Consider the following 26,319-nt stretch of genomic DNA (forward strand, 5'->3'; position numbering starts at 1 on the left):
AGGTGCGAGGGTTTCTGACGGGCCGTCAGGGCCTCGGTCACGGTGACGGCTGGTGCTGCCAGGTGGGCGGGAGGAGGGCGACTCCCCAGCAACAGCTCCTTCAGAGTGACCTTGGCCCTGCCCACTAACTCTAGCCCGGACCCAACCCTTGCTAGTCGGCGAGTAAGTCCATGTAAGTCCATGGGAGCCGCGGCCCAGGCCACAGAGACCCTCGTCTCGGCCAACGGTCGGCAGCTCCACAGCAAGTTGGGTTTCCCATCTTCTCCCCATTTCCCCAGTGGGGTCTTACAGAAATGCAGGAGGAGCACCCGCCTTCCTCTGGCAGCGCACCTTCTCCAGGCACCATGCCCCATTCTCCACGCCCACCAGGCCACAAGCCCCTTCTGTCAAGTCCACGTTCCACTGGTCCCCCTAAAAGTCCTCTTTGTTCAGCGCAAACTCCGTCCCCTCAAGGCTCAGGCCTCACTCCTCCCAGCTGGCTGACATCCTTCTCTGACTTAAATCTTGTTCCCTATTTTTCATTCTTGTTGTTCATTTCAGTGAATAAACAAGTGTTGACTCAGCCATGGCTTCCAGAAGGCCCAAGTGCCTCTCTCACTGCTGTTTTCCCAAGTTTCCCCATGTGAACAATGAGTGCTCTGAGTCCCACGTCTGCAGGCTGGGCTCTGAGCAGCAGGCACAATGCCCCATTCTGCCAGGCAGGGCGGCTGGCATCTCCGGTCCCCTGCTCCACAGGATGACCGCCCTAACCGCTACAGCTGTGGCCCAGTCCATCAAGTCATGGAATCAGCTCGCAGGTTAACATCAGCTTCCAAACCTTCCTGGGCCACCCCACAGAGGAAGGACGCGTGTGTGGAACCACATCATGGGGCAGAAAGTGAATCTGATGGTGATGGTGGCGTTGTCTCTGAAGCACTCGGAAAGCTGCCACCTCAGGGATGGAGCTTGGCTGCTGCCTGGCGCCTAAGGTCACAGGACAGGCAGTCAGGACCGCCCCCCCCTCCCCCCACCACCCAACCACTGGGCCATGGCCAAGCCCCCACCGTCCCTGCCTTCCTGAACTTCCCTTGCCAGCTAAACGGCACCAGGGGTCGCGGTGGGACCAAGAACAAAATATGCGAGTTGTCAGAGCGAGAAGCTGGTCGCGAGCAGGGACAGCCGCCCCTCCAGCAGCACGGCGCTGCCCACTGGGCTCGGAGACACGAGAGCAGCAGTGGCAGGCTCCATGGCAGAGGGGCAGCACTCTCAGCCTGCAAGGCTGTGCCCACACACACCCCTGCCACCCCTTCCAGTGCCTTGAGGGTCAGAGGTCTCCATGCTGCTACACCCGCCCCACCTTACGTGGCAAAGCGGGGGCTTCGGCAGGGGCGCTGTGGGCAGCTCGGTGATCTCAGACCCGGGACAGAGGACCTGGTCCCAGGGGAAGGAGAGCCAGCAGCACCTTGCGACAGAAGATGTTCTTATTACTGAAACCTCACTGTGATGGTTTAACATCTGAAACTAAGGTAATGACTCTGCTTACAACTGCATTCCCAGTGCCTAAACTTTTGCTCAGTGAATCAACAAACACTAAATGAATCACTGGCTGATCTCTTAACAGAAGTCTCCTTTCGAATGAAAAAGGTTAAGAGAGGAAGGGGGACACACTCAGGCCACAGGGCACCAGCAGGTCGGCCCTGCCCCAGGCCACAGCTGCTAAAAGGAGAAAATGCGGGGTCTCAAGGAAAAGAAGAAAAGTCTTAAACAGTGAAACTGAAAACACAGAGAAGGCAGCCTGGCCCACCTTCCGGCCCAGGACACCTGGCCTCGGGATCTGAAGAGGGCGGAACCTGTGCTTCGCAACAGGGGGAACGGAGCCTCTGCTTGTGCACATTTCTCCCCTGCTTTCAGCCTGTTTGCTCTCTGTAGTTTTATGCTCTGCTTTTGTCCTCTGCACTTAGTTTTAAAATTGCATTTTCAATAAAAGTTTTTTTAAATATTTTTTATTTCATTATTATTATTATTTTTTGTTGTTGCTAATCTTTACCCGAGGATATTTTTCCATTGAATTTTGAGAGAGAGTGGAAGAGAGAGGGACAGACAGAGAGAACCATCAGTGTGAGAGAAACACATCGATTGGCTGCCTCCTGCATGAGCCCTGACCAGGGCATGGCCGGGGAGGAGCCTGAAACCAAGGTACATGCCCTTGACCAGAATAGAACCCGGGACCCTTTGGTCCACAGGCTGACGCTATATCCACTGAGCCACACCAGCTAGGGCAATAAAATAGTTTTTAATTTCTATCAGTGGTCATACTTTTCTCAAAAAGTCCTCAAGCCTACATTTCTCCAGTTCTCAGCTGTTTCCAGGTCACTTCTCACCTGTCTGCAGGTGGGGGGCAGCCCGCCAGGCTCCCGGGGGTCCCATTGGGGAGACAACGCCTGCTCCTTCCCTCCCCTCTCCTTGCTCAGTATCTTGTATGAGTCTTTAAAACAGAACTCATGCCGAAACTGGTTTGGCTCAGTGGATAGAGGGTCGGCCTGCGGACTGAAAGGTACCAGGTTCGATTCCGGACAAGGGCATGTACCTGGGTTGTGGGCACATCCCCAGTAGGAGATGTGCAGGAGGCGGCTGATCGATGTTTCTCTCTCTTCGATGTTTCTAACTCTCTATCTCTCTCCCTTCCTCTCTGTAAAAAATCAATAAAATATATTAAAAAAAAAAAACAGAACTCACATCACAGCCTCCTGGGGTGGGTTTGCTGCCTATTTCCTGGGAAAGGAAGCTGAGGAGGGCCCTGCACTCTGTCCTGGCCAACGCCCCCAAATGCTCCTTGCAGACGACCCCTCACTTGAAGGAGGCCTGTCACCTTGAAAGTCACCCCAGCCCAGGCCTCTCGGATGGACAACACAGCGGAGCAGCCCTGAGGGCTCAGCCCCCAGCACTCAGCCTTCCCCACCCACCCCACAGCCAAGGCTGCCCCGTGGGGACCCGGGCCTTGGGTGACATGCCCCACAAGGGGAGGTGGGCAGCCCCAGAACCAGGTACCAGTGTGAAGAAATGGGGCTCGGCGCCCACTGAGGACCTCGCAGCCCCAAGAGTCACTGGGCACCACGGGCAGTGAATACGCGGGAAATCCACTCGGCGTGACACCTGCCCTGCTCCCAAGAGCTGCAGGCACAGCACCTCTGTGGACTCTTCCCACCTGGGGTTCCTGGGGTCCCCTGCCCCAGCCTCAGTCCTCGTCCCACACGTGAGCCGGGAGCGGTGCAGGGCCACGGCCTGGCCACACCAGCCTGTGCCAACACTGAGCTTCAGTGGGATAGCAGGTCGGCCAGCAGGTGACGAACACACCCAGAACAGGGCAAGATGCCGGCACCTACACACCATGTTTGAGGGACCCCTAGTCACCATCCGGGCCTCTTGCCATCCCATCCCCGTGGTGGGAAAGTTCCAGTTGTGAGTGGGTGAGAAGAGCCTTGATGCCAACTTCCCACGCGGGCGCCGGAACAGAATAAGCTCTGTGCTGCTCGCGGGCCTGTGTGGAGGGGGCCCCGGCCCAGGAAGCGGCAATCTGCTCCTGGAACAGGGTGGTGCCCCTCCCGCAGCCGGGGCCACTGTGCCCACTCCTCAGTCCTGAGTGTGAGCACCCACCCCAGCCCTGTCCTGTCCTGTCCCCAGGGCAGCCCCATACCCTCCTACCCACAGGCTGGCAGGTCCGCCTGCAGACACTGGGTGGTGCTGACCGTGTGTGTGGACACGTGTGTATATATGAGCACATGAGAGCATGGTGCCACCCTGTGTGGGCATATGTGTAGGCCTGACAGAGTCCGGAGCGGCCCTCCTCCCTGCTGCTCCTTACTCCCTCGGGCACATGCCCCACCACGTGGCCACCCTGCACCTGGCCCGGCCTCTGACCTCTCCGTGAGCTCCTTCCACACCCATGACCTGGAGGAGAGAGTGACTGGAGGGAAGGGAAGGGGCCAATGCATGACAGGGTATCCTGAGACTCCCTGCCTCAGCCACAGAGCCCTCGGGTGGGGGTGAGCAACTGGAACAGTGAACAGCACCTGCCAGAGGCAGGGGCCACCTCCAGGAGGCTGGACCCTCGCATCCTGTGGGAGGTCTGGCGCTCGGGAAGGCAGGGCTCCAGAACACAGCCCAGGGCCCCAGGAGGTCCCATCCCCCAGGTGAAAGGCCAGCAGACATTTTTCAAGCGCAGTTTGATGATTTCCATGAACATATACACCCACGCAGCCGAGCAGAGCCCACGGAAGAGGCAACTCATTGCTCGCTGGGGCGTGGGGCTTGGGTGGGAGTGGTGTGAGAAGCCACGGAAGGTCTGGTCCAGGGGTCCTCAAACTTTTTAAACAGGGGGCCAGTTCACTGTCCCTCAGACCGCTGGAGGGCCGGACTATAGTTTAAAAAAAAAACCATGAACAAATTCCTATGCACACTGCACATATCTTATTTTGAAGTAAAAAAACAAAACGGGAACAAATACACTATTTGTATTTGCATGTGGCCCGCGGGCCGTAGTTTGAGGACCCTTGTCTGGTCTGAACTGAGCCCAGGGAGGCTCCCTTTCAGGAAGAGGAGTGAAATGAAGTTGTTTTCAGATGCAGACTCAAGAGCAGACCCTGAGAGCACGAAGGGCGGAGGGCCGGAGCCGGGGGACTGAAGCATGCTCAGTGTTTCACAGGCAGAGAAGGCCATTTTTGAGTGAAAACCACACAGGCAGGTCAATTTGATGGGCAGTTACAGAGCTGTTCTCACCTGAAAGGTTCATCTACACCAGAAGAAAGTAAAACAAAACAAACTTTTAATACAATAAAAGCAGGGCATAAAACATCAGGAAACACAGTCCCAGGTGGGGACGCTGGGTCTGCACAGGGCCCCGGGCACAGCAGGGCCTCGGGGGTTGGGGGGCTGCACCCTGTGTCCGCAGTGGGTCTGAGGGGAGCCACTGCTGCCTTGGGGGGAGTGGGGAGGAGGGCTCCTGGTTACTTGCTGGAGTTTCCAGAAAACTGTTGATGAATCTGAGAAACATTTCACCGGAAGGGCAGGCCGAGCGCGGCCAGGCGATGGGAGGGCCAGAGCAGCAGTGGGAGCCCTCAGCACCTGCTGGCGATAAACACCTGGGAGCAAATGTGCCCACTTCTGCCACAATAGTGACGGGAAAGCTTTGACCAGCCTCTAAGAAAGAACAAACAAACAATATGAGAGTTTAAACTATTTTTTAAAAATGTTAAATCTGTCGATGAGTTGGGAGGATAGTTCAGAACCTCAGAGGGCAAACACGAAGGGAAACCAGGAGTCGGCATGAGGCCTGGCCAGCAGCAGCCTTGGAGGGTCCATGCAGCCTGAACGCAGTAGCGAGGACAGAGCCTGGGACGGGCCAGAGTCAAGCTGCAGGCACCAGGGAGAGCCAGGCAGGAGTGGCACACAGGGGTCAGGCCTGGGGCAGGACGGAGGTCACCACAATCAGTGTCCTAAGGTCTCTGAATTGTTTTGAGAAAAGTAAAAATAACAGTTGAGTTTAGATTCTGATACATGAATTCTGCGTGGGAAAACATCTGGGGTGGCGGCCCCTATGAAGCCGAGGAATGAATCCCAATCTAGCAGAGGAGAAAAAAGAGAGAAGGAAAGAGAAACAATTAAAAACAAGTTAAGAAAGGAGGAAAAAAGCAACCTGTCCCAAATGACAGGACACGCAGAGTACAGAGATGGCAGAAATGGACTCAGAGAGAACCTCACGAAACAACAAGGAGACAAACACTGTCAGACCAGATGTTTAAAGCCCCGACACGCATTTTATACCCAACACACTGGAAACATAAGGATGTGGGGTTCTGAACGACAGGAAGGCACAAGCTACCCCGACGACAAAGCTGGTGCAGCTCCAGGAACGCGGCTGCTCAAACAGGCCACCCAGCCGAGGAGGCGAGCGCGGGCAGAACCTCTAGGGCAGGAGAGGGGCTCGGCTTCCTCTTGGGGGCACGCAGGGCTCAGATCCTTGCGCACCATCCACGGAACATTCCTGAAAACTGACCACATACCAGGGCCTAAAATGAGTTCTCAACAAAAGTCCAAGGATGGGCTGCCCAGCCCCTGTCCGTGTCCACATGCACACGCACACGCACGCGCTTGCAGACAAGCCACACGCGAGCCCACGCGAGGCAGGCCCGCTGGTCAGCTGCTGTCAATACTCCCGCCTGCTGAGGGGAAAGGGAGGGGTGTGGGTGCCGGCTTCAGAAAGAAGCAGCAGCCGCCTCGGGGACCAGAAGGCTGACAGACAACCACGCGTCACAAGCACGGGAGGCTGCGGCTGCCATCCCAGGGAGCCCAGGCCCCGCCGCGCACGCAGAGCTCCACGCAGTCTCCCCGCACGGACCTGGTCTGCTGACCACAACACTGCCCTACGTGGTGAACAGCAGGTCAGCCATGCGCATGTCAGGGTGGTGTCTGCACTGGTGTGCAGGGCATGACGACCTGTCGGGGGCTGGAGAATAAGCCACAAGAGACAGCCTTCTGTGTGGGTAACAGCATCACCCCACAAGTCACCACGCAGACAGTGGAGGGGCAGCATCTGGCTTGAACTGGAGCACGACCCCTTACCCTTCAAAGTGCCCACAGAGACTCGCGTCTGACACCTACTGCACACAGTGTAACGCACGGCAAGAGCCGTACAAACACCTACTGTGTGCAGTATGTAACCCCCAGCAAGAACCACCTCTGACACCTACTGTGTGCAGTGTAACCCCCAGCAAGAACCACCTCTGACACCTACTGTGTGCAGTGTAACCCCCAGCAAGAACCACCTCTGACACCTACTGTATGCAGTGTAACCCCCAGCAAGAACCACCTGTAACACCTACTGTGTGCAGTATGTAACCCCCAGCAAGAACCACCTCTGACACCTACTGTGTGCAGTATGTAACTCCCAGCAAGAACCACCTCTGACACCTACTGTATGCAGTATGTAACCCCTAGCAAGAACCACCTCTGACACCTACTGTGTGCAGTATGTAACCCCCAGCAAGAACCACCTCTGACACCTACTGTATGCAGTGTAACCCCCAGCAAGAACCACCTCTGACACCTACTGTATGCAGTGTAACCCCCAGCAAGAACCACCTGTAACACCTACTGTGTGCAGTATGTAACCCCCAGCAAGAACCACCTCTGACACCTACTGTGTGCAGTATGTAACCCCCAGCAAGAACCACCTCTGACACCTACTGTATGCAGTATGTAACCCCTAGCAAGAACCACCTCTGACACCTACTGTGTGCAGTATGTAACCCCCAGCAAGAACCACCTCTGACACCTACTGTGTGCCGTGTAACGCGTGGCAAGAACCACCTCTGACACCTACTGTGTGCCGTGTAACGCGTGGCAAGAACCACCTCTGACACCTACTGTGTGCCGTGTAACGCGTGGCAAGAACCACCTCTGACACCTACTGTGTGCCATGTAACGCGTGGCAAGAGCCACCTCTGACACCTACTGTGTGCAGTATGTAACCCCCAGCAAGAGCCACCTCTGACACCTACTGTGTGCAGTATGTAACCCCCAGCAAGAGCCACCTCTAACACCTACAGTATGCCTGCCTCAGAGCCTGCGTGTCACCTGCTGCATGGGGGCAGCATCCTCTGTCCATGTGGTGGCCCTCTCACTGCACCCCATGCGCAGCCCCTAGCAGGTGAGTCCTGCAGGCACACAGGTGACCACCCAGTGACAGGCATGAGGAGGACTGGAGGACAGAGCACAGGGCAGTCCAAGGGCGGGGCCAGGCAGGGCTGTAGGGCCCTGTGGAGGGGAGGCTACCACAGGCACACCTCTGCAGGCCCAGCAGCAAGTCGCCTTGGTGGCTCAGGAAGAGGTCTGAGCTTTGGATACAAGTTTAGAAGAAATCAGCATATAACAGAAACTCCACTTTCCCTAATCCGTGTGTTTACAGGCAGAAGAGGGGAGCCAGGCTGAGATGAACTAGCAGAGGTGACTGAGGGGAGGAGAGGGCATGGGTGGCCTGGAGACAGGAGTGGGGGATGGGCTGAGCAGGTGGGAGGCAGGTACAGGACGGGGTGGTGGCCTGGGGACATGCCCAGAGCCGCTGCTCTGAAACGTGCAGCAGGCCTACACATGCCAGAACTGGTTTAGGGAGACACCACCACACGGGTCATGGGCAGGGGCACTGTGGTGGGTACGGGGCCTGACTTTAGCTGAAAACTCCACAACGCTTTGAACAGAGGCGTGAGCTGCAGCTCTGACAGACCACAGCCTGCTGGTGATGACAGTCAAGCCCCCCTCCCCGCCATGGACCCGGCCTAGAAGCTACACGGCCAAACTCTCACCACGCTTCCTGGTAAAGCCTCTTCCCACCAAGACTCTGGAAACCCCATTTGTGTGCCCGTCTATGTTGAATGCACCTAGAAAACCACTGGGCTAAACCATGATTGTCTTCCTACGCCCACAGACGAGCCCAGATGGCCATACTCATGGGCCTGGGCACTGAGGTAGTGGCCAGCACACAGGGAGTGAGCGGGTTGGGCTGGAATGGACAGCAGGTTGCTGTGAGGCTGGACAAGGTGGTGGTGGTTCACAGTGCACTGGCTGCCAGGCAGCCATGGCAGGGGAGACCAAAAGCAGACAGAGGTGCCTGGTGCTGACTTCTGCACATGGGGGTGCCACCTCCCCTTCTGCAACAGCCTTTTCCTGGCCCCCATTTCTTCTTTTACCCATTCAGCGTGCAATTTTAATCTATTTAGCACATGCACAGACGCCTGATGGCTGTGCAGGGACCACGGCCCGGCTCAGATGCCCTGGGAGGCAGGAGAACTTCTGGGCTGAGGGGGGGACCAGGAAGGGCTCCTGCTAGGACAAGCCCCAGGAGGGTCAGAGGAGCTGAAGGGGCCCCTGAGCTTTGCTTTTCTGGGGTGAGGAAGGAACAGGAGCAGGGCGTGGCTGGTGCAAGCGGCTGGAGAGCAGAGCACGGGAGCCAGGAAGGAGGGGTGCGGTCTCCAGGACGGGCTCGGGACCTGCTCCTGGGCCCACACACAGGCCACGGGCCTCCTGTGCACCAGGCTGCTGAGCAGCACCTGGCCTCATGCAGCCGACGTCAGGGGCACCTCTCCCAGTCGGGACAGTGACAAATGTCTCAGACAAACCACCCCTGAGTGAGAACCACAACTCTGCACCCCCCCAGCCCCCCTGCGCAGCGCTGTGGAAGACAGAGGCGTGGCCATCGTGCAGACGGGACCTGGTGCAGCCCCTGCTTGGCAGTGGCCCCTGGTGACAGGGGAATGATAGGTTGGTAACTACTTGGGAGGTACAAAGAGCAACCCCCAGAGCAATGGGCCGTGGCCGTCAGGGGAATGCCCAGATGCCAAGCTTTCAGGTAGCTACCAAGCAGATGCCAGTCCCCAAGGTCCCCAAGCACCAGATGCCAGAAGTGGAGAATGCAGGGTCTGAGGAGCCTGAAGGAGGCTGGCTCCAGTGCCCCAGGCTGAGCAGGGAGGGCTGGCTGGCACCTCCTCTCCCCCCAGTCCCCTGAGATGGCTCAGAGCATGGAACAGGCTTGTTTTCTCTGGGTGCGGTGGGAGGAAGGGGTCCACAGTATTGTCTCCAACTGTTTGCTCAGCCGCTCCCCACAGGAGGGTGCACATCCTCCGCAGTGCCAGGGGATGCCTGCCTATTTACGGGAGAGGGAAAGAGCGTCCGTCCCCTCCCCTGGTGGGCTGGGGCAGGTGACCGGCTTTGGCCCATGGAACCTGAGCTGTAAGCTGAAGCTTGAAGAGACACCGTTTCTGCCACTCTGCCATAAGAATGCCATGATCCAAACAAGGGCTGGCCCCAGACCCATGAATGGGCTCCCAGAGAAAAGCCACAAGCAAATGAAACGTGAGCAAGACGTAAACCTGCTGTTGTGAGCCAGTGAAACGTTGGGTAATTTGTCACCTCGGCCTCCTGCTGAGAAAGCTGTCCAATTAACTCCCTGAACCAAATCTCTCCCTTCTCCAACCTGTCCTGCTCACTCCTGTCAGGTCGATGTTCCTAATCCATTTTTTCAGGACTTGCCCTGCCCCCATTAGCTAGATGGTTACAATCTAAAGTCTTTCCCCTGAATTCAGACTCACATTATAATCCTTATTTCCTCCTATTCCTTACACAACCTTCTAACCCCACAAACCACTCATAACCCAACTTCTTATCTTTGTTCCGACACCAGTTTCTGTTTCAACTAGTCAGTTCTGCCAAAGCACCCACAGACAATAAAAGCGAAGGCTTCAACAAAACTTTATTTATAAAGACAGGCAGGGGAACTAACACCTACTGCATGCAGTGTAACACGTGGCAAGAGCCACCTCTCACACCTACTGCACACAGTGTAATACAGACCTGGTCTGGAGAACTGTTTAAAGGGCTCATAGATGTAATAGGCTTTGCCCTTTTCTAACTTCTTCAAAGAACAGTGTGCCACAGTATACACACAACTAGCTGAGCATAGGTTAGATGTTCAGTTACAAAGTACTGAATTAGCCCTAGCCCGTTTGGCTCAATGGATAGAGCGTCAGCCTGTGAACTGAAAGGTCCCAGGTTCGATTCTGGTCAAGGGCACATGCCCAGGTTATGGGCTCGATCCCCAGTGGGGGATGTGCAGGAGGCAGCTGATCCATGATTCTCTCTCATCGTGGATGTTTCTATCTCTCTCTCCCTCTTCCTTCCTCTCTGAAATCAATAAAATATATATATATATATTTTTTAAAAAGCCCTAACTGGTTTGGCTCAGTGGATAGAGCATCGGCCTGAGGACTGAAAGGTCCCAGGTTCGATTCCAGTCAAGGGCATGTGCCTTGGTTGTGGTCACATTCCCAGTAGGGCGTGCAGGAGGCAGCTGATTGATGTTTCTCTCATCGATGTTTCTAACTCTCTACCCCTTTCCCTTCTTCTCTGTAAAAAATCAATAAAATATATTTTAACAACAAAAAAGAAAGTACTGAATTAATGATACTTAGGAAACATTATAGAATATTGAAAAACATTCCTAATACTCCATAGTACAGTTTTCCCAGAGACTTCAAAAAAAGGAGGAAAAATCCACACCAAATGTTCAGCCAAGAAAAATTCCACCTGGTGAAGCATAATAATGACCAATAAGCTCTTTTCACAATACACAAACTGTGTCAACGACCAGTATAAGTTTCTGAGTTTAGTGGGGAAGCAACTCCTATTATCAGAACTCTCAGACATATGAGGATAAACTCCATTTATGTCACCACCACATTCTGGGGAACAAGATGGCAGGCACTGCTGAGAAACTCCAGTGCCAGGGAAATACAAAACCCTGCAAATGCCTGTCCCAGGAAGCCCAAGACGGGAGCTGGCAGAGCGGGAGTGAGCCAGGCAACAGGCCCCGATGAGGAGGTCCATCCCAGCAGATGGAACAGTGTGGCCAGAGGATGGGGGTCAGGGTCAGACAGGACCTCAGGAAGTAGGCCAGAGCTGCCAGGTAGCGCCAGGGACAAGTCCCCAAGGCTGACGGAAGCCACAGAAAGCAGGTCCTGGAGGCAGCAGAGAGGGTGTGGATCAACCTCGGGGAACAAGGAAGGTAAGAGAAGAAGGGGCCTGGAAGCAGGCAGACACCCCAGCTCGGTTTTGCCGGAGGCGTCTCCCAGACCCAGCGAGCACAGGGCTGTGCTGGCATCCACATGCACCGAGCTAACTTGGGGAGGGAACGTGTTAAGACTCACAACAAATGACCAAATGACAACGGGTCGGTGGAAAGGCTCAGCAAAGGGGTCTTGTGAGCAAGCTGGATGCCTCCCTATCAGCACAGATTACACAGACATTTTTCAAGAGCACCAAGAAACCTGAAAGAAGCCTAACCAGACACTGAGTCACTGTTATTAAAGTGTTCAAGGGCAGTCCCCGCCAGCACGCACGCAAGAGAGAAGGTTGGGATGGATATTTTATTTTATTTATTTATTTTAAAAAATATATTTTATTGATTTTTCACAGAGAGGGATAGAGTGTTAGAAACATCGACGAGAGAGAAACATCCATCAGCTGCCTCCTGCACACCCCCCAACTGGGGATGTGCCCGCAACGAAGGCACATGCCCTTGACTGGAATCGAACCCGGGACCTTTCAGTCCGCAGGCCGACACTCTATCCACTGAGCCAAACCGGTTAGGGCGGGATGGACATTTTAAAATCTATCTTGAGATATTTTCAAATTTGCTCACAAAAGCTGTTTTGTTACCATTTGTTCTGAACATTAAATGTTCTCGTTATAAATCCCACAAATGCCAAAAGGCTACCTAACGGGGAAGGGCTTCCCCCTAGTCTCAGTATCACACCGATAAAGACGGCAGATGGTGTGTCTAGGGTAAGTCTGAGGTACTTTCCCTCGATCTGAGAAAGGGAATCATCTCCTTAGGAAATTTTCCACTTTGTTCTGAAGCAAGTTAAGTCTAATTTCTTCCAACAGTTTAGCAACATAGGATGTGACAGCACTGGTATATCCAAGTTCTCACTGTCTATTGCTATGTCCTTACTGTTACTTGAAGTTTGTTAGAAAGTTATCTTTTCTATTTCAAGGATAACACTGTAAAGTATAACAACTATGGCTTGGGTAGCATAATTAAAACAGAAAATTACCCAAGAACTCTAAATCTAAATCTTATTTCTGTCGACAACAATCCTACCAAACCCCAAGGGCAGTAAGAACTGGAGTACTCAGGTGGCTCATCGGAAGCTTTCTTTTTCTAAAAATATTTTATTTTTTTTTTAAATATATTTTGTTGATTTTTTACAGAGAGGAAGGGAGAGGGATAGAGAGTTAGAAACATCAATGAGAGAGAAACATCGATCAGCTGCCTCCTGCACACTCCCCACTGGGGATGTGCCCGCAACCCAGGTACATGCCCTTGACCGGAATCGAACCCGGGACCCTTCAGTCCGCAGGCCGACGCTCCATCCACTGAGCCAAACCGGTTTCGGCTCTAAAAATATTTTAAAAGCAGTTCTATATAAGTTATCTAAGTACAGGAGACTTGTTCCTTGTGTATCGTCATAAATAAAGACTTGTTTCTTGCCAGGCGTGGCTCAGTGGTTGAGCATCCACCTATGAACCAGGAGGTCATGGTTTGATTCCCAGTCGGGGCACATGCCTGGGTTGCAGGCTTGATCCCCAGTGTGGGGCGTGCAGGAGGCAGCTGGTCAAAGATTCTTTCTCATCATTGGTGTTTCTCTCTCTCCCTCCCTCTCCTTTCCTCTCTGAAATCAATAAAAATATATTAAGGAAAAAAAACACACACTTGTTTCTCCACATATGGCCCGATCTTGCCTTTGTAAGAAAAGGGAGCCATTGACTTGATGTTAACATAAAAGGAGGAGGGTGAGGCTCCGAGACCACAGCAAATGGAACCACATCTCCGCAGTGATGATATCCTAACTTTTGCGAACACTTACAATGTAACAAGCACCAAGCGTTTTACAGTTTTTGATTCGATGAGTCCTCATCACCACCCTATGAGGCCACTATGATCGGCGCTCCCATTTTACAGATGAGGGACCAAAGGCACCGAGTACAAAGGCAGGCGTCTGACTCCAGCACCCGCCCTCTTTCCCAGCCTCTTGGCCAGAGAGCTGACGAGACAAAGTGCGGGCAGGAAGGCCCCGGTTCCTGCAGAGCCGGCGTCTGTGGCTCACCTGGTCGCCGGGACGCTTTATGGAGTGAGTCTTCAGGCTTTACAGCCGCACCTCCTATCAGATCTCCGTCCCCTTCCCCCGCGAGGAGACGCACACCTCGCTCATTGTGAAGGGGGAGCCCCGGATCGGGAACCACCTGCTGTTTGCAGAGGCACCCGGGACGCACAGGGTTCAATTCCCCGCACTGGCTTCAAAGACAAATCCCCTATTGTCTGCGCCGGGGGTGGAACACGAGCCCTGCAACGGCAGGTTTCTGCAGAGGTCACGGGAGGTTTGGTGAAACCACTCGGCGCGGAGGGATGGCGGGGGGAGGGGAAGGGGCGCCGCATTTTTGCTGGTGAAGGCAGCGCAGCGCCCACAGCAGCTGCTGGTGGGAGCAGCAGGCCACACGCCCACAGCTGCCGTGGCCTCGCACCGGCTGCGCGTTGCAGATAAAAGACGTCCTGACCCAAGTCCACCGCCTGCCTCGCCCGCGGCCTCGGCACAAAACGCCCCACCTCCGCCCACTCCGCTCCCACAACCGAGGGGCGGCCGAGGGGATCCCACTCCGGGGCTCGCCTGGGGGGGGGGGGGAGGCGAAGCGCCCAGCCCTCCCTGCTGCAGAGGCCGCGTCCGTGGGGCTCGGCGGCCCCGCACCCGCTCCCGCACGCGCCGACCCGGACAAATCCGACGGCCCCCATCCGCCGACGGCGCCCCGGAGGCCGCGCCGACGCCCGAACTCGGGCCGCAGCGCCCTCACGCCCACCCCGGCCGGGCGCTCACGCCCACTCACGCCCTCTCACACCCCGTCCAGCGCGGCCCGAGCCCTCGCCTCCCGCACACCCCGCCCCTGCCGCGCCCGGCGGCGGCCCCGTCCGTCCCCATCGGTGGCCGCGGTCCCGGATCCTCGCGCGGCCCCGCGGGGGCCGCTGCGCCGGCCTCTCCGCCATTTTCCCGGCCGCGCCGCCCACCGCCCGCGCTCTCACCTGCCGGCTGCGCGCGGGCCGCGCCGACACAGCCCCTCATCCCTGCCCGCGCGCCGCGCGTGAGATGCCTGCGGCTTCCCCGCCGCCGCCGCCGCCGCCCGGTCCGCGTCCTCCGCCGCCGCCGCCGCCGCCGCCTCCACCGGCCCAGTGCGCCTCGGCCGCGCGTCCTCCCGTCACCAGCGCAACCCCCCGCCTCCTGCCCCGCCCCCGCGCCGCCCGCGCCTGCCGCCAGGGGGCGCGGCCGCCGGTCTCCTGCGCGTGCGCGAGCGCCAGCGCGCGGCGTGCCGGGAGCCGGGAGCGCCGGAGGCCGGCTCCTCCCACGAGGCCGGCGCAGGGGCGGGTCCCGAACCGCGGTCGGCTCGCCGGGCTCAGCCTCGTCGTCGGTCCGTCAGAGCTGCCCTACGGGAAATCCCAGCCGCCGGAGCCGCCGGGCAGGAGCGGGGTGAGCGTCCAGGGCTGTTCCCGCGGTTGTCTGGAGAGAGCAGCCCGGCGCCCTCGGACCTGTGCTTCCGTCACACGTGAACTTTCCGGACCTGGCCCCCAGCCTCCCCGAGCCAAGCCTCCTTCCTCAGGGCCTGCGCCTCCCGAACCAGCGGTCCTCACCTCCCCACCCCCACCCCATGCAGATTCTCTCCAAAGGACGCAGCTCTGTTCCCACCTCCTCGGTGAGCCTGTCAACTCCTGGACAGAGAGCGGGGTCTCACCTGCAGGTCTTCTCCACCTGCCGCTGCTGGGGAGCGGGAACGGGGGCGTGTGTGCGTGTGTGTGTGTGTGTTGTGTTTAGACTGCCGACCCAGGACCGTTCTCCTTTTTCTTGCTAGAAATGGCTCAATAGACTCTTTTAAAAGGCTTTCAGCCCTGGAAGTTAAAAATTTTATTTTACACCTGTAACTTTTAAATCAGGACAGTCTACGTCCTCCATGTCTATCATTTTGTCTTCTTGCTGTCATCTTAACTCTTGGTAATTGCTCACTTCATCTTGACTGGTACGCTCTTCAGCGCTTTCTAATCTGCATTTAGCCTGAAATGGAAGCTGAGCAGCCTGAAGCTCTCGCACAACAGGACACCAAAGCCCACACCACTCAAACCGTGGCCACACCCTGGATCCTGTCATCACAAGAAACTGTAAAGGGCTGAAAGCTCCATTTCAAATGCCCTGGGTTGAGTTCCGTGTCCTGTCCTGCAGTTCCTCCCTTCCCTGTGACCCAGCCCCTGACTTCTCCCATACAAGTGGTCAGGTGGTCTCTGCTCTCCTTTCCAGCTGCCTCTCCATCGTACCCACCAGAGAAAACCCGACTGGGTAAAGGCAAGCACTCTCCATCATTACTACTGCAGTCGGGCTGGCTGGCTTCACTTTAAATGAAAGCTAGCACTTTGCAGCAATCTTATGTTTCTCCAGGGTGATGTCTTCCACTCTCCAAAGTGACCATCAGAATTTCTCAGGCCGCAGTTGAGCCTCCCAGATGAGACCAAAACTCAAAGGCTCAGCCACAGCCTACCCGGCCCCTTCACCTTTCCAGTTCATATATATATATATATATATATATATATATATCATATATATATATATATATATATATAATTGATTTTTTTACAGAGAGTAAGGGAGAGAGACAGAGTTAGAAACATCGATCAGAGAGAAACATCGATCAGCTGCTTCCTGCACACCCCCCATTGGGGATGTGCCCGCAACCCAGGTACATGCCCTTGACCGGAATCGAACCGGGGACCCACAGGACGACGCTCTATCCACCGAGCCAAACCAGTTTTGGCCTTTCCAGTTCTTAATGCAGTCCCTCCCCCGGTGATGTGGTACCCACTCCCCCACCTCTGTCAAAAATTGTGCTCAGCCCCACAGGCGTTGCTCAGTGGTTACACATCAACCTATGAACCAGGAGGTCACGGTTCCATTCCAGGTCAGGGTACATGTCGGGGTGTGGGCTCGGTCCCCAGTAGTGGGCATGCAGGAGGCAGCCCATCAATGATTCTCATCACTGATATTTCTCTCTCCCCCTTCCTCTCTGAAATAAAAATATATTTTAAAAATTGTGTTCAGCCACCTCCCCTCCTGAGTCATGTTTGTCTTTCCTACCTGCACCAATGCTTACACCAGATACGAGAGATGGATCTTTCCAGGGGAACAACACTCTGGGGCCTTCTAGGACAGCAGGGTCCGTGAGGCCTGAAAGGTTGGGGACCGCTGCTCTAGGAGCTAAAACAGCTAATTCACCCACGTGCTTTACTAACAAAACAAGCAAAAAGACACTATCAGTGCTCCACATTCATGCATTGCCTTCAACTGACAATGTGATTTCATGAGTTTTTCTTCTTTCCTTCCTTGCTTCTTCCTCTCTTCCTTCCCAAATATGTCTGAAGCATCTATCTGTATCATGTTCTGGAGACAGAACAGTGTCCAAGAAAATCCTGACAGCAAATAACTCCAGATGTAATGGAAGAGAACCACGCAGAAAGTGAACTAAGGCATGAGCTATGATACAATGTGGGTATGAGAGCTGTGCTGTTTCCCAAGGGTGGGAGACTTACTTTTCCTGAAGGACATACATTATGTGGGGCAGGTATTTTTATTCCCATTTTAGAGCTGAGGGAAAAGTCCACAGAATAAGCCCAACACAGAAGAAAAAACGGAGCCTTTAGACCATTCCATACAGAAGACCACACGGGGCTGTCTAAGCCCACATTCGGAAGAGGTTCTGTGCTGGAGAATTGCTATTAACAGGAGAGGCAGAACATGAGCAGGTGGAGTAAGTCAAGCAAATCCCAGGATAAATGTTAAACCTAATGCAGAAATGACCCCAAGTTCCCTAAGAAGACACAGGGAGGGTGGGAGCAGAGATTGAAGAAGAGACTTGCAGGGGTCATATTAGAATTGGCCTGGAAGGAATGAAGAGTGGGTTAGACAGCCCTGGCTTGTTTGGCTCAGTGGATAGAGCACTGGCCTGTGGACTGAAGGGTCCTGGGTTCAATTCCGGTCAAGGGCACATGCCTGGGTTGTGGGCTCAATCCCTAGCGAGTGGGGGCTGGGGGGGTTTGTGTGTGTGTGCTGGAGGCAGCAGATCACTGGTTATCTCTCATCATTGATGTTTCTCTCTCTCTCCCTCTCCATTCCTCTCTGAAATCAATAAAAGTATATTAAAAAAAAAAAGAGTGGGTTAGACAAAAGATTCCTCAGGGCAGTCTCAGCATTGAGTCAGGATGGCAGGGTACTTCACACCATGGAGATGAACTGGACCAGTGTTTCTCAAACTTCCCAGTTAAACTCTTTAAATAGTTAAACATAAGCTTACCATGTAGCCCACTCTCTGTGACTCAAGAGAATGGAGAAGTTAGATCCACAAAATGGCCTGTCATAAATGCTTACAGCAGCTTTATTCATACTTGCTCCAGACAGAGCAACCCAAATACTTTTCAGTGGGGAATGGGTCAACAAACTGCCTCCTCTGTACAATGGATGCTACTGGGCAGTAAAAAGGGAGGAACTACCGGCACACACAACATCACGATGAATCTGTAGTTAGATCAAAGAGGCCAGATTCAAAAGGCTACACAGTGGCTGATTCTGAAAACATGAAACGTTTGTGGATCGCCCAATGTAGAACAAGGTTTGTGCCACGACTGAGGGCTCTGTTGTGTCCATCACACACAGAGTGTTTCTCTCCAGTGGGCATCTGTCCATGTGGCCTAAGGCTGGAGCCAGGAACAAAGGCTGAACCACACTTTCTGTATGCATGAGAGCTCCCTCCAGTATGAACTCTCTGATGCTGAGTGAGGGTTGACCTCCTGCTGAAGGCTTTTCCACAATCACCACACTCATAGGGCTTTTCTCCAGTATGAACTCTTCGGTGTAGGGCAAGTTGTGAGCTCTGGCTGAAGGCTTTCCCACATTCAATGCACTGGTAAGGCTTCTCCCCAGTGTGAACCCTTCGATGCTGAACAAGAGTTGAACTCCTGCTAAAGGCTTTGCCGCACTCATTACAAATATAGGGCTTCTCTCCCGTGTGGATCCTTACATGTTCAGTGAGGTGAGAGTTAAAACCAAAGGCTTTGCCACACTCATTACAAACATAGGGCTTCTCTCCAGTGTGCACCCTGTGATGGAGAAAAAGGCTTGAGCTCTGACTGAAGGCCTTCCCACACTGGTCACATACATGGGGCTTCTCTCCAGTGTGGATCCTCTGGTGCTGAATAAGGCTTGAACTTCGACTGAAGGCCTTCCCACACTGATCACACCCGTGTGGTCTCTCGCCAGTGTGTATTCTCTGATGCTGTGTTAACTGCGGGCTCTGGCTAAAGCCTTTTCCACATTCATTGCATTTGTATGGTTTCTCTCCTGTGTGAATGATTCGATGTTGAATAAGACTTGAACTACGACTGAAGGCCTTCCCACATTCACTACACCTGAAAGGTTTTTCTCCAGTATGAAGTCTCTGATGGAGGACTAGGTGGGAATTGAGACGAAAAGTCTTCCCACATTCATTACATTTAAATGGTTTACTTCCAGTGTGAACTTGGTGGTGCAGAATTAGGCCTGAGCTGAGAGCAAAGGCTCGCCCACACTGACCGCATTTGTAAGGTTTTTCCCCAGTGTGACTTCTCTGATGTCTAGTTAGGTCTGAATTGTATCTGAAGGTTTTGCTGCATATTTCACATGTAAAAGCTCTCTCTCCTGTTTTATTTCTTTGAAGTCTAACAGCATTTTGATTCAGATTCAAGTTTCCATCAAAGGTACCACCTTCCTGGGTTCTTCCTCCTGGAGACCTTTCCCTGCACATGGCAGTTTCTTTCCTAAAAACTCTCTTGTGAAGATGAAGTTTCTTGAAACTCTGCCCAACAGAATCCCACATGTGTCCTTCTACTTTATCCTCAGGTTCCCAAACTCCCTGCAACACAGGTGCCTGTGGATTGCACCCCGAGAATCTTCTTGATATCACTTCTGGGGTTTTTACTTCTTCAGAGCATTTCTGGTTTAGAATGGACAAGTCTTTCTCGGTCCCAATCTCAAAATCTGTTACACAAAAGCAGAAAGACATTATTGAAGAAAACCATCCATTAGGGATAATATCCAAAATGCGTCGAAAAGCACCCATAAAGCATTCTGTAAAAAATAAATATAGGTGACAGGCGGAATTGAGAAGTAAGGATGACCAGTCCACAGGATAAAAATATTTAGGTTCATTAGTAATCAAAGGAAGGAAATTTAAAACAAATTATAATTTTTCACCTATCAAATTGGCAAATTAATCCATTCAGCAAATATTTAGGCCAGGCATGTGCTAGGTAAGGAATATAACAGGAAGGCAAATATAGCCTCTGACCTCCTGAGGCTTACATATTATTCAGGTAGACAGACAATTAAGCAAATTTTTAACAAGGATGAAAAATCACATGACAGGGAAACTACGCAGAAATGTGGGAAATACAGCATGGCCTCCAAGCTGATCTACATGATTACAGAAGACCTCTGGGAGGAAGTGGTTTCAGCTAGAGCCCGACGATGACACAGTCAACAATGGCAGGCAAGGCCCTGGATGTGATGTGTGACAAAATCCATGAAATTCAAGAATCTCACTGTGGCGGCAGCAAGAAGTATGAGGAGGGGAGAATGGCAAGATGGGACAGGGAATGGTCATGAGAGCACCAACACAAGCTCAAGAACCTCAGACTTGCCCTGGCCGGATGGCTTGGTTGGAGTGTTGTTCTGTACATCAAAAGGTGGAGGGTTCAATTCGTCATCAGGGCATATACCCAGGTTGCAGGTTTGATCCCCAGTTGGGGCATGTGCTAAAGTCAACTGATCAATGTGTTTCTCTTACATCAATGTTTCTCTCTCTCTCCCTTCCTCTCTCTAAAATCAATTCAAACAAACAAACAAACAAATAAACGAACAAACAAAAGAAAAACCTTAGGCTTTATTCTAAGTACTTAAAAAATAATGATATCCAGTGTTGATGAGAATTAAAGAAACAATCCTTGTCTATTACTCACAGATGTTACACACATAATTCTGAGGGGGAAAGCAATTCAGTTTATATGAAGTTCAAAACAAAACAAAACTTAGTGGTTACCCTTGGGGTAGCAATGATCAGTGATTGGAAGGTCAGAAAGGGGGCTTCCATGCTGCTGATAACATTGTTTCTTATCTGGTGGTTATGTGTCCACATTCAATTTATGAAAATCCAGTAAGCGCTACAGCAATAAATGGTGTGATTTTATGTATGTAAGTTACTTTTCAATAAAAAGTATTTTTTAATATATTTTTAAAATTGATTTCAGAGAGAAAGTGAGAGGGGAAGAGAGAAAGTTTAACACCAATGATGAGAGAGAATCATTGATTGCCTGCCTCCTGCACACCCCTCACTGGGGATCAAGCACCACAACACGAGCATGTGGCCTTGACCGGAATCAAACCTGGGACCCCTCAGTTCTCAGGCCGATTCTCTAGCCACTGAGCCAAACTGGTCAGGGCAATAAAAAGTGTTTTTAAAGGAAAAAATAGTATTTTGTCCTGGCCATAATATAAAGAACATAAGTTTTACATACATTTATTCATATATATATATATAGAGAGAGAGAGAGAGAGAGAGAGTAGAACCTACATTAGCATGCAAAAATATCCAGTACCTAGTTATTATTTTCTATAGTCTTTTATTTTTTTATTTTTATTATTATTATTTTTAAAAAATATTTTATTGATTTTAGGGAGAGGGAGAGAGAGAGAGAGAAATATCAGTGATGAGAGAGAATCATTGATCAGCTGCCTCCTGCACGCCCCCTACTGGGGGGTCGAGCCCGCAACCCAGCATGTGCCCTTGGCTGGAATCGAACCTGGGACCCTTCAGTCCGCAGACCGACGCTCTCTCCATTGAGCCAAACCAGCTAGGGCAATTTTCTATAGTCTTTTAGTATTCAAACAAAACTCCTGTTAAATTCTATTTCCTCCCTGATGTCTCATATAATGAGAGTTTTAAAAATAGATTTCATGCTGTCATACACATATTATCCCTTTTCTTTGGGACACTTGGTAAAAACGTTCCACTGTTCTCAACTCTGTGGGGACAGAGCTGCTTACTACCATGTGGGTGACCTCACCCCCTGTCATCGGTGTTATGGCAGACCCAGCAGAACCAGAATCCACCAAAATGTGCCAAAACAGAATCCAGAAAACAAAAGAGATAAGTGAACAGGCAGAGCTCCTGGCACCTGGCTGCCAGGGCCTTCTGGATGATTGCAGCGAACAGCAGCAGGGGTGAGGCTCTGCTGCCTCCCAGAGGTCATCTGTGGTAGGACAGCACATATAAAGGAACTCACCACAGAAGGTGACAAATGGACACCAGACCAAGGATGCTAATAAGGTCACTGCAACCACAGCCCAAGAGTCCCTGTGCAGGTTCGCTGCTGGAACTAGAACAGCAAGCTCTGAGGATAACCAGTGCCTCAGGCCCTAGGACACATTAATACTGAGAAACATCCTATCCCTCCTTCAATGCTCATCAGGTTCCACCTGGCACCTGGCACCAAGACTTTGAGGCCTTTGGGGTAATTACTTCTAAAGTAAGGCAACTGCCCTAGGTCGTGGATAGAGCGCCAGCCTGGTGACTAAAGGGTCCCAGGTTGGATTCCGGTCAAGGGCACATGCCCAGGTTGTGGGCTCCATCCCAGAAGGAGGCATGCAAGAGGCAGCCGATCAATGATTCTCATCATTGATGCTTCTCTCTCTCTCTCCCTTCCTCTCTGAAATCAATACAAATTTATTAAAAATTAAAAATAAAGCAAGGCACCTGTGTTCACTACTGCTCCTCTGCATGAGAAAACCTCACAGAAACAGAACCACCTTTTCTCATCCAACTGAAAGGCCTGGACACTCGGACACTCTGTGGGGGCTACCCCATCAGGGGCGCCAACGCACCCACACTATATCCTGGGCAGCCCTTTCTCCCACCTTCCCAGAAAGGACTTCAGGTTCCTAAATGAGGACTCTTCTCATGAGCACTGTGGGGAGCTGACACCACATTGGGCATTCCGTTCATATCATGGCACTAACCATACATAACAACTTAATACCATTGCAAATTTATTTTATTTAAATATATTTTATTGATTTTTTACAGAGAGGAAGGGAGAGAGATAGAGAGTTAGAAACATCGATGAGAGAGAAACATCGATCTGCTGCCTCCTGCACATCTCCCACTGGGGATGTGCCCGCAACCAAGTTACATGCCCTTGACCGGAATCGAACCCGGGACCCTTGAGTCCGCAGGCCGACGCTCTATCCACTGAGCCAAACCGGTTTCGGCAACCATTGCAAATTTAGAATAGCACAATCAACACTTTAGTCAAATTTACAACAAAACAGTGGCTTTTAGAATCATGTTGTTGTTGTTGTTTAAATATATAGTCTTTGGATGTTACAGTCATGTGCCCTTGACTGGAATCAAACTTGGGACCCTTCAGTCCACAGGCTAACACTCTACCCCCTGAGCTAAACCAGATAGGCCAGAATGATGGTTTTAAAAAACAATTCAGCTCTTAATTTATCTCTAGTGAAAAAAGGCATGCATGCGCTCAATAACATGTATTGCACACCCAGGGAGTCTTCTGAGTCATGGGGATGTTCTTTATCTTGATAGAGATCTGGTTGACATAGTTGTGTCTCTGTTAAAACTCAGCAACTTTATGCTACTAGAGGTAAATTCCATCCAAGCAGAAAATGCTGGAGAAAATTTTGGAGGAAGGTTCAGGGTGGAAATAATACAAGTAGTTGCAGTCCTAGGGTACTAACAAAGGTGAGGATATGAGTGATGATGTGTTATGTCAGTGGTCGGCAAACTGCGGCTCGCGAGCCACATGCGGCTCTTTGGCCCCCTGAGTGTGGCTCTTCCACAAAATACCACATGGGGGCACACACGTACAGTGCGATTGAACCTTTGTGGCCCATGAGCAGAAGCCGGTATTTTGTGGAAGAACCACACTCGAGGGGCCAAAGAGCCGCATGTGGCTCACGAGCCGCAGTTTGCTGACCACTGTGTTATGTGCTTTGACAACTGACCAAAAATAGGATAATGGGGAGAGAAAGGTGGAAAGCAGAACACGTCACTGGTCATCTCAGCAGTTGGGAGTCAGAGATAGCACTTAGTGCTGACAAGTCAACTAACAAAAGTATGTTCAACAGAACAAGGTAAATGCTTAAAAAATACTATTGACTAAGATCGGGAGATGCAGGAGAAAAAGAATATAAGTTTGTGTAATAGGTAGGTAACCAATAGCTACTGTCTAAAGGAGGAAGATAGAAAGGCTATTATATAAAGAAATGAAGCTGTTATACAGGTTTATCATAGACGTAATTACTAAATGCAAACTTCCCTAATAACCGGAAGAACTGTGTATTTTTAAAGGCAAGCAAAAAAGTCAGTAAAATGAAAGCTGTTAAAACAGGCACAAATGTCTGCAGGAGTACAAAACGCTGTTCAGATTGCTCCCAGGAGCCCATGGAAGTGAGCCCATTACAGCCCCACCTACTCTCACCTATGCTGCAGCTGTTCAAGGGCTCCGGTTCCTCAGCTCCCATGAGATCCAGGACCCACAGCTCTTCACCTTGCTCCAGCTGGGAGATCAACTCTGGCTTAGGGACAGGGAATCCTGTTGAGGTGAGGGCACTGGTGAGCTGGAACAGAGCACTGCCCACCTGGTCTTGGAGGCCAGGTGAGAAGTAGAGTTTCCCTGGAGCCCTCCTGCTTCTCCACACCGCCACCCCAGGCGGGAGGGGGGCAGGGGTCACAAAATGTGGGTGTTGGTGGAGTGGAAGGGGTAGGTCAGGAGAAACGGCTGAAGGTGAGCGTTGATGAGAATAACTCATCAGTTCTCCTGCCCCTGGGTACACAGGTGGGCACGGGCATGCAGAGTGAAGTCTGGAATTGGAAGCCAGGCAGAGACCAGACTGGGGAAAGAGGCAGGACCCTCCCCTTTGGGCTCCAAAGTTTGGAAGCAGACCCAGAGCTCCCTGGAGGTCCACACCACAAGCCCAGGGAGAACCGCACCCAGTGAGGCCACGTGCCCGTAGTTCTCCAGCATCACATCCCTGTACAGTGCCCGCTGGTCTGGGTCCAGCTGCTGCCCCTCCGCGCGAGAGAAGTACACGGCCACGTCCTGGAATGTCAGCGGCACCACCTCCTGTAACGATAGGTGGCCGCTGCCCTGGGGCTGCGCCCACTGGGCACACCTGCTGCGCTCAGCCCGAGGACCAGCCAGCCATGAGGACCCGGCTGAGCTCCCAGAGTCCCTATCCCTGGGGAGGGCATGAGTCCAATCCCAGAGCCCTTCTCCAGGGGCTGGGCTCACCACTCCAGAAGAGGGAAGGCAGGGAGGAAGGTGAACTCACCTGGGGCGCTGGAAGCCCGAGTGCATCTGCCATCCTGGGGAAGCAGGATCTGAAGGAAGACTCAGGACCTGAGGGGGGCTGCCCTGGCCTGGGCCTCCAACGCTCACCCTCGGAGGGAGGGGACCCACACGCAGACCCACTCAGTGTCATTACATCACTTCATTAACTTCCAGGGCCCAAAGGGTGTGAGGGTGGACAGGTGAGGGTGGCATCAGTGGGTTCCTGGGGTGGCCCCCCTGGGGCCACGAGTACATTGTCTTGGAGAAGTTGCCGGTCAGAGGCAGGTCACTGCAGCAGGACTCGGCGCGTGCCTGACTGCCAGTGACACGGAGAATCACTACAACTGGCAGAGCCAGAATCCCGGTGGGGCCGCCGGGAGCTGAGGGGTGAAAGCTGGCCGCTCCAGGGGTCCGGTTTCCGGGCCCACCTGGGCTAGAGCCCCACCTGGCACAAGCTGTGCAGCTCCCCACCGCCCCACCCACGGGGTGAGAGACCCAGGACGCAGCAAGAAGCTCGCCGCCCTTGTCATCCCTTCGTGCCCAGCCTCCTGGGTCGCCTCCCATCTCCTCGCCACCCCGCCAGCCAAGCGGAGGTCCTCATTCTCCCAAGTCTCCCCGGTGGCCTCCTCCGGCCCGCGAGCTCTGGCAGCCCAGGGCTGCACACACTGCCCGACGCTTCCACCGCGCGCCCAAGCCGGTCGGGGCCGACCTTCCGCCGGGCAGGTCACTTAAGCCTCCGCGCCGCCGTCCCTGCCCGTCGCGACCTCGGATGAAACCTCCCGAGGCTCCGCCTGGGCACTCGGTCTGCTGGGCCCTCCCACGCCTCCCTTCGAGCCCGCCCACTCGGCTGGCTCTTTCACGGTCCGCAGTCGGCCCCGGCGGCTCCCGCCCGCCCGCGCAGCCCGCCCTGGAGAGAAAGCGCGCGGAAGGGGCTGCTCACCTGGGCGTCGCAGGTCCGCCAGGAGGGGCGGGGCCAGACGGAACGGGCGGGGTCGGGCGGCACCCGGGCCAGACGCTCCCTCCCGCTTCACTGCCTCAAAGGCCGCGGGGGCCGGAAACGGCAGCGCGGTCGCCTAGCACTTCCGGGGCTGCTCTAGGACCGCGGAGGACTCACGTCGGTGGTCGGGTGGGGTGAGGGGCGCCGGAGAGTGTCCCTGTGGGCTGGCGGACCGGCAGGACAGGCTGGACCCCGAGTATCGAGCCCACTCTCCGCTCCAGGCCCGGGCCAACCTTGTACAACCTTTTTTTTTTCTCGACAAGAAAAGAAT

At 53.3% G+C, this 26,319-nt stretch overlaps 2 protein-coding genes across 8 annotated transcripts in view; both read right to left on the reverse strand.

Annotated features, from left to right (window-relative positions):
- Positions 1 to 14,836, reverse strand: part of ARHGAP39 (Rho GTPase activating protein 39) — a 40,581-nt gene extending 25,745 nt beyond the window's left edge. For all 3 annotated transcript variants that reach the window (XM_036303701.1, XM_036303699.1, XM_036303698.1), the window contains exon 1: positions 14,660 to 14,836. The gene's annotated coding sequence lies outside the window, so the exon portion shown is untranslated. The remainder of the gene's footprint in view (positions 1 to 14,659) is intronic.
- A 3,191-nt stretch (positions 14,837 to 18,027) lies between these two features.
- ZNF251 (zinc finger protein 251) lies at positions 18,028 to 26,104 on the reverse strand. 5 transcript variants are annotated; one of them, XM_036303726.1, is made up of 5 exons: positions 25,992 to 26,104; positions 25,053 to 25,101; positions 24,712 to 24,844; positions 24,200 to 24,313; positions 18,028 to 19,682 (listed from the first exon to the last, which is right to left on the reverse strand). In XM_036303726.1, exons 2-5 carry the CDS (start codon positions 25,083 to 25,085, stop codon positions 18,220 to 18,222), a joined length of 1,743 nt encoding a protein of 580 aa, XP_036159619.1. In that variant the 5' UTR covers positions 25,086 to 25,101; positions 25,992 to 26,104; the 3' UTR covers positions 18,028 to 18,219. The 5 variants fall into 5 exon arrangements, with proteins under 5 accessions (XP_036159619.1, XP_036159618.1, XP_036159617.1 ...); XM_036303725.1 differs by having other exon boundaries at positions 24,712 to 24,883; XM_036303724.1 differs by having other exon boundaries at positions 24,712 to 24,893; positions 25,992 to 26,098.
- Between the last annotated feature and the right edge of the window lie 215 nt (positions 26,105 to 26,319).

The sequence above is a fragment of the Myotis myotis genome, unplaced genomic scaffold (assembly GCF_014108235.1).
Source record: "Myotis myotis isolate mMyoMyo1 unplaced genomic scaffold, mMyoMyo1.p scaffold_m19_p_38, whole genome shotgun sequence".
Lineage (NCBI taxonomy): Eukaryota > Metazoa > Chordata > Mammalia > Chiroptera > Vespertilionidae > Myotis > Myotis myotis.

Excerpts from the sequence above, each read along its gene's own strand:
- ZNF251 (XM_036303722.1), bottom strand. The coding sequence starts at position 25,202 with ATGACACTGAGTGGGTCTGCGTGTGGGTCCCCTCCCTCCGAGGGTGAG. Across the intron at positions 24,314-24,711 it reads CGGGCACGTGGCCTCACTGG|GATTCCCTGTCCCTAAGCCA; the intron begins GTGCGGTTCTCC and ends TCACCTCAACAG. Across the intron at positions 19,683-24,199 it reads CTTGAACAGCTGCAGCATAG|ATTTTGAGATTGGGACCGAG; the intron begins GTGAGAGTAGGT and ends TTTGTGTAACAG.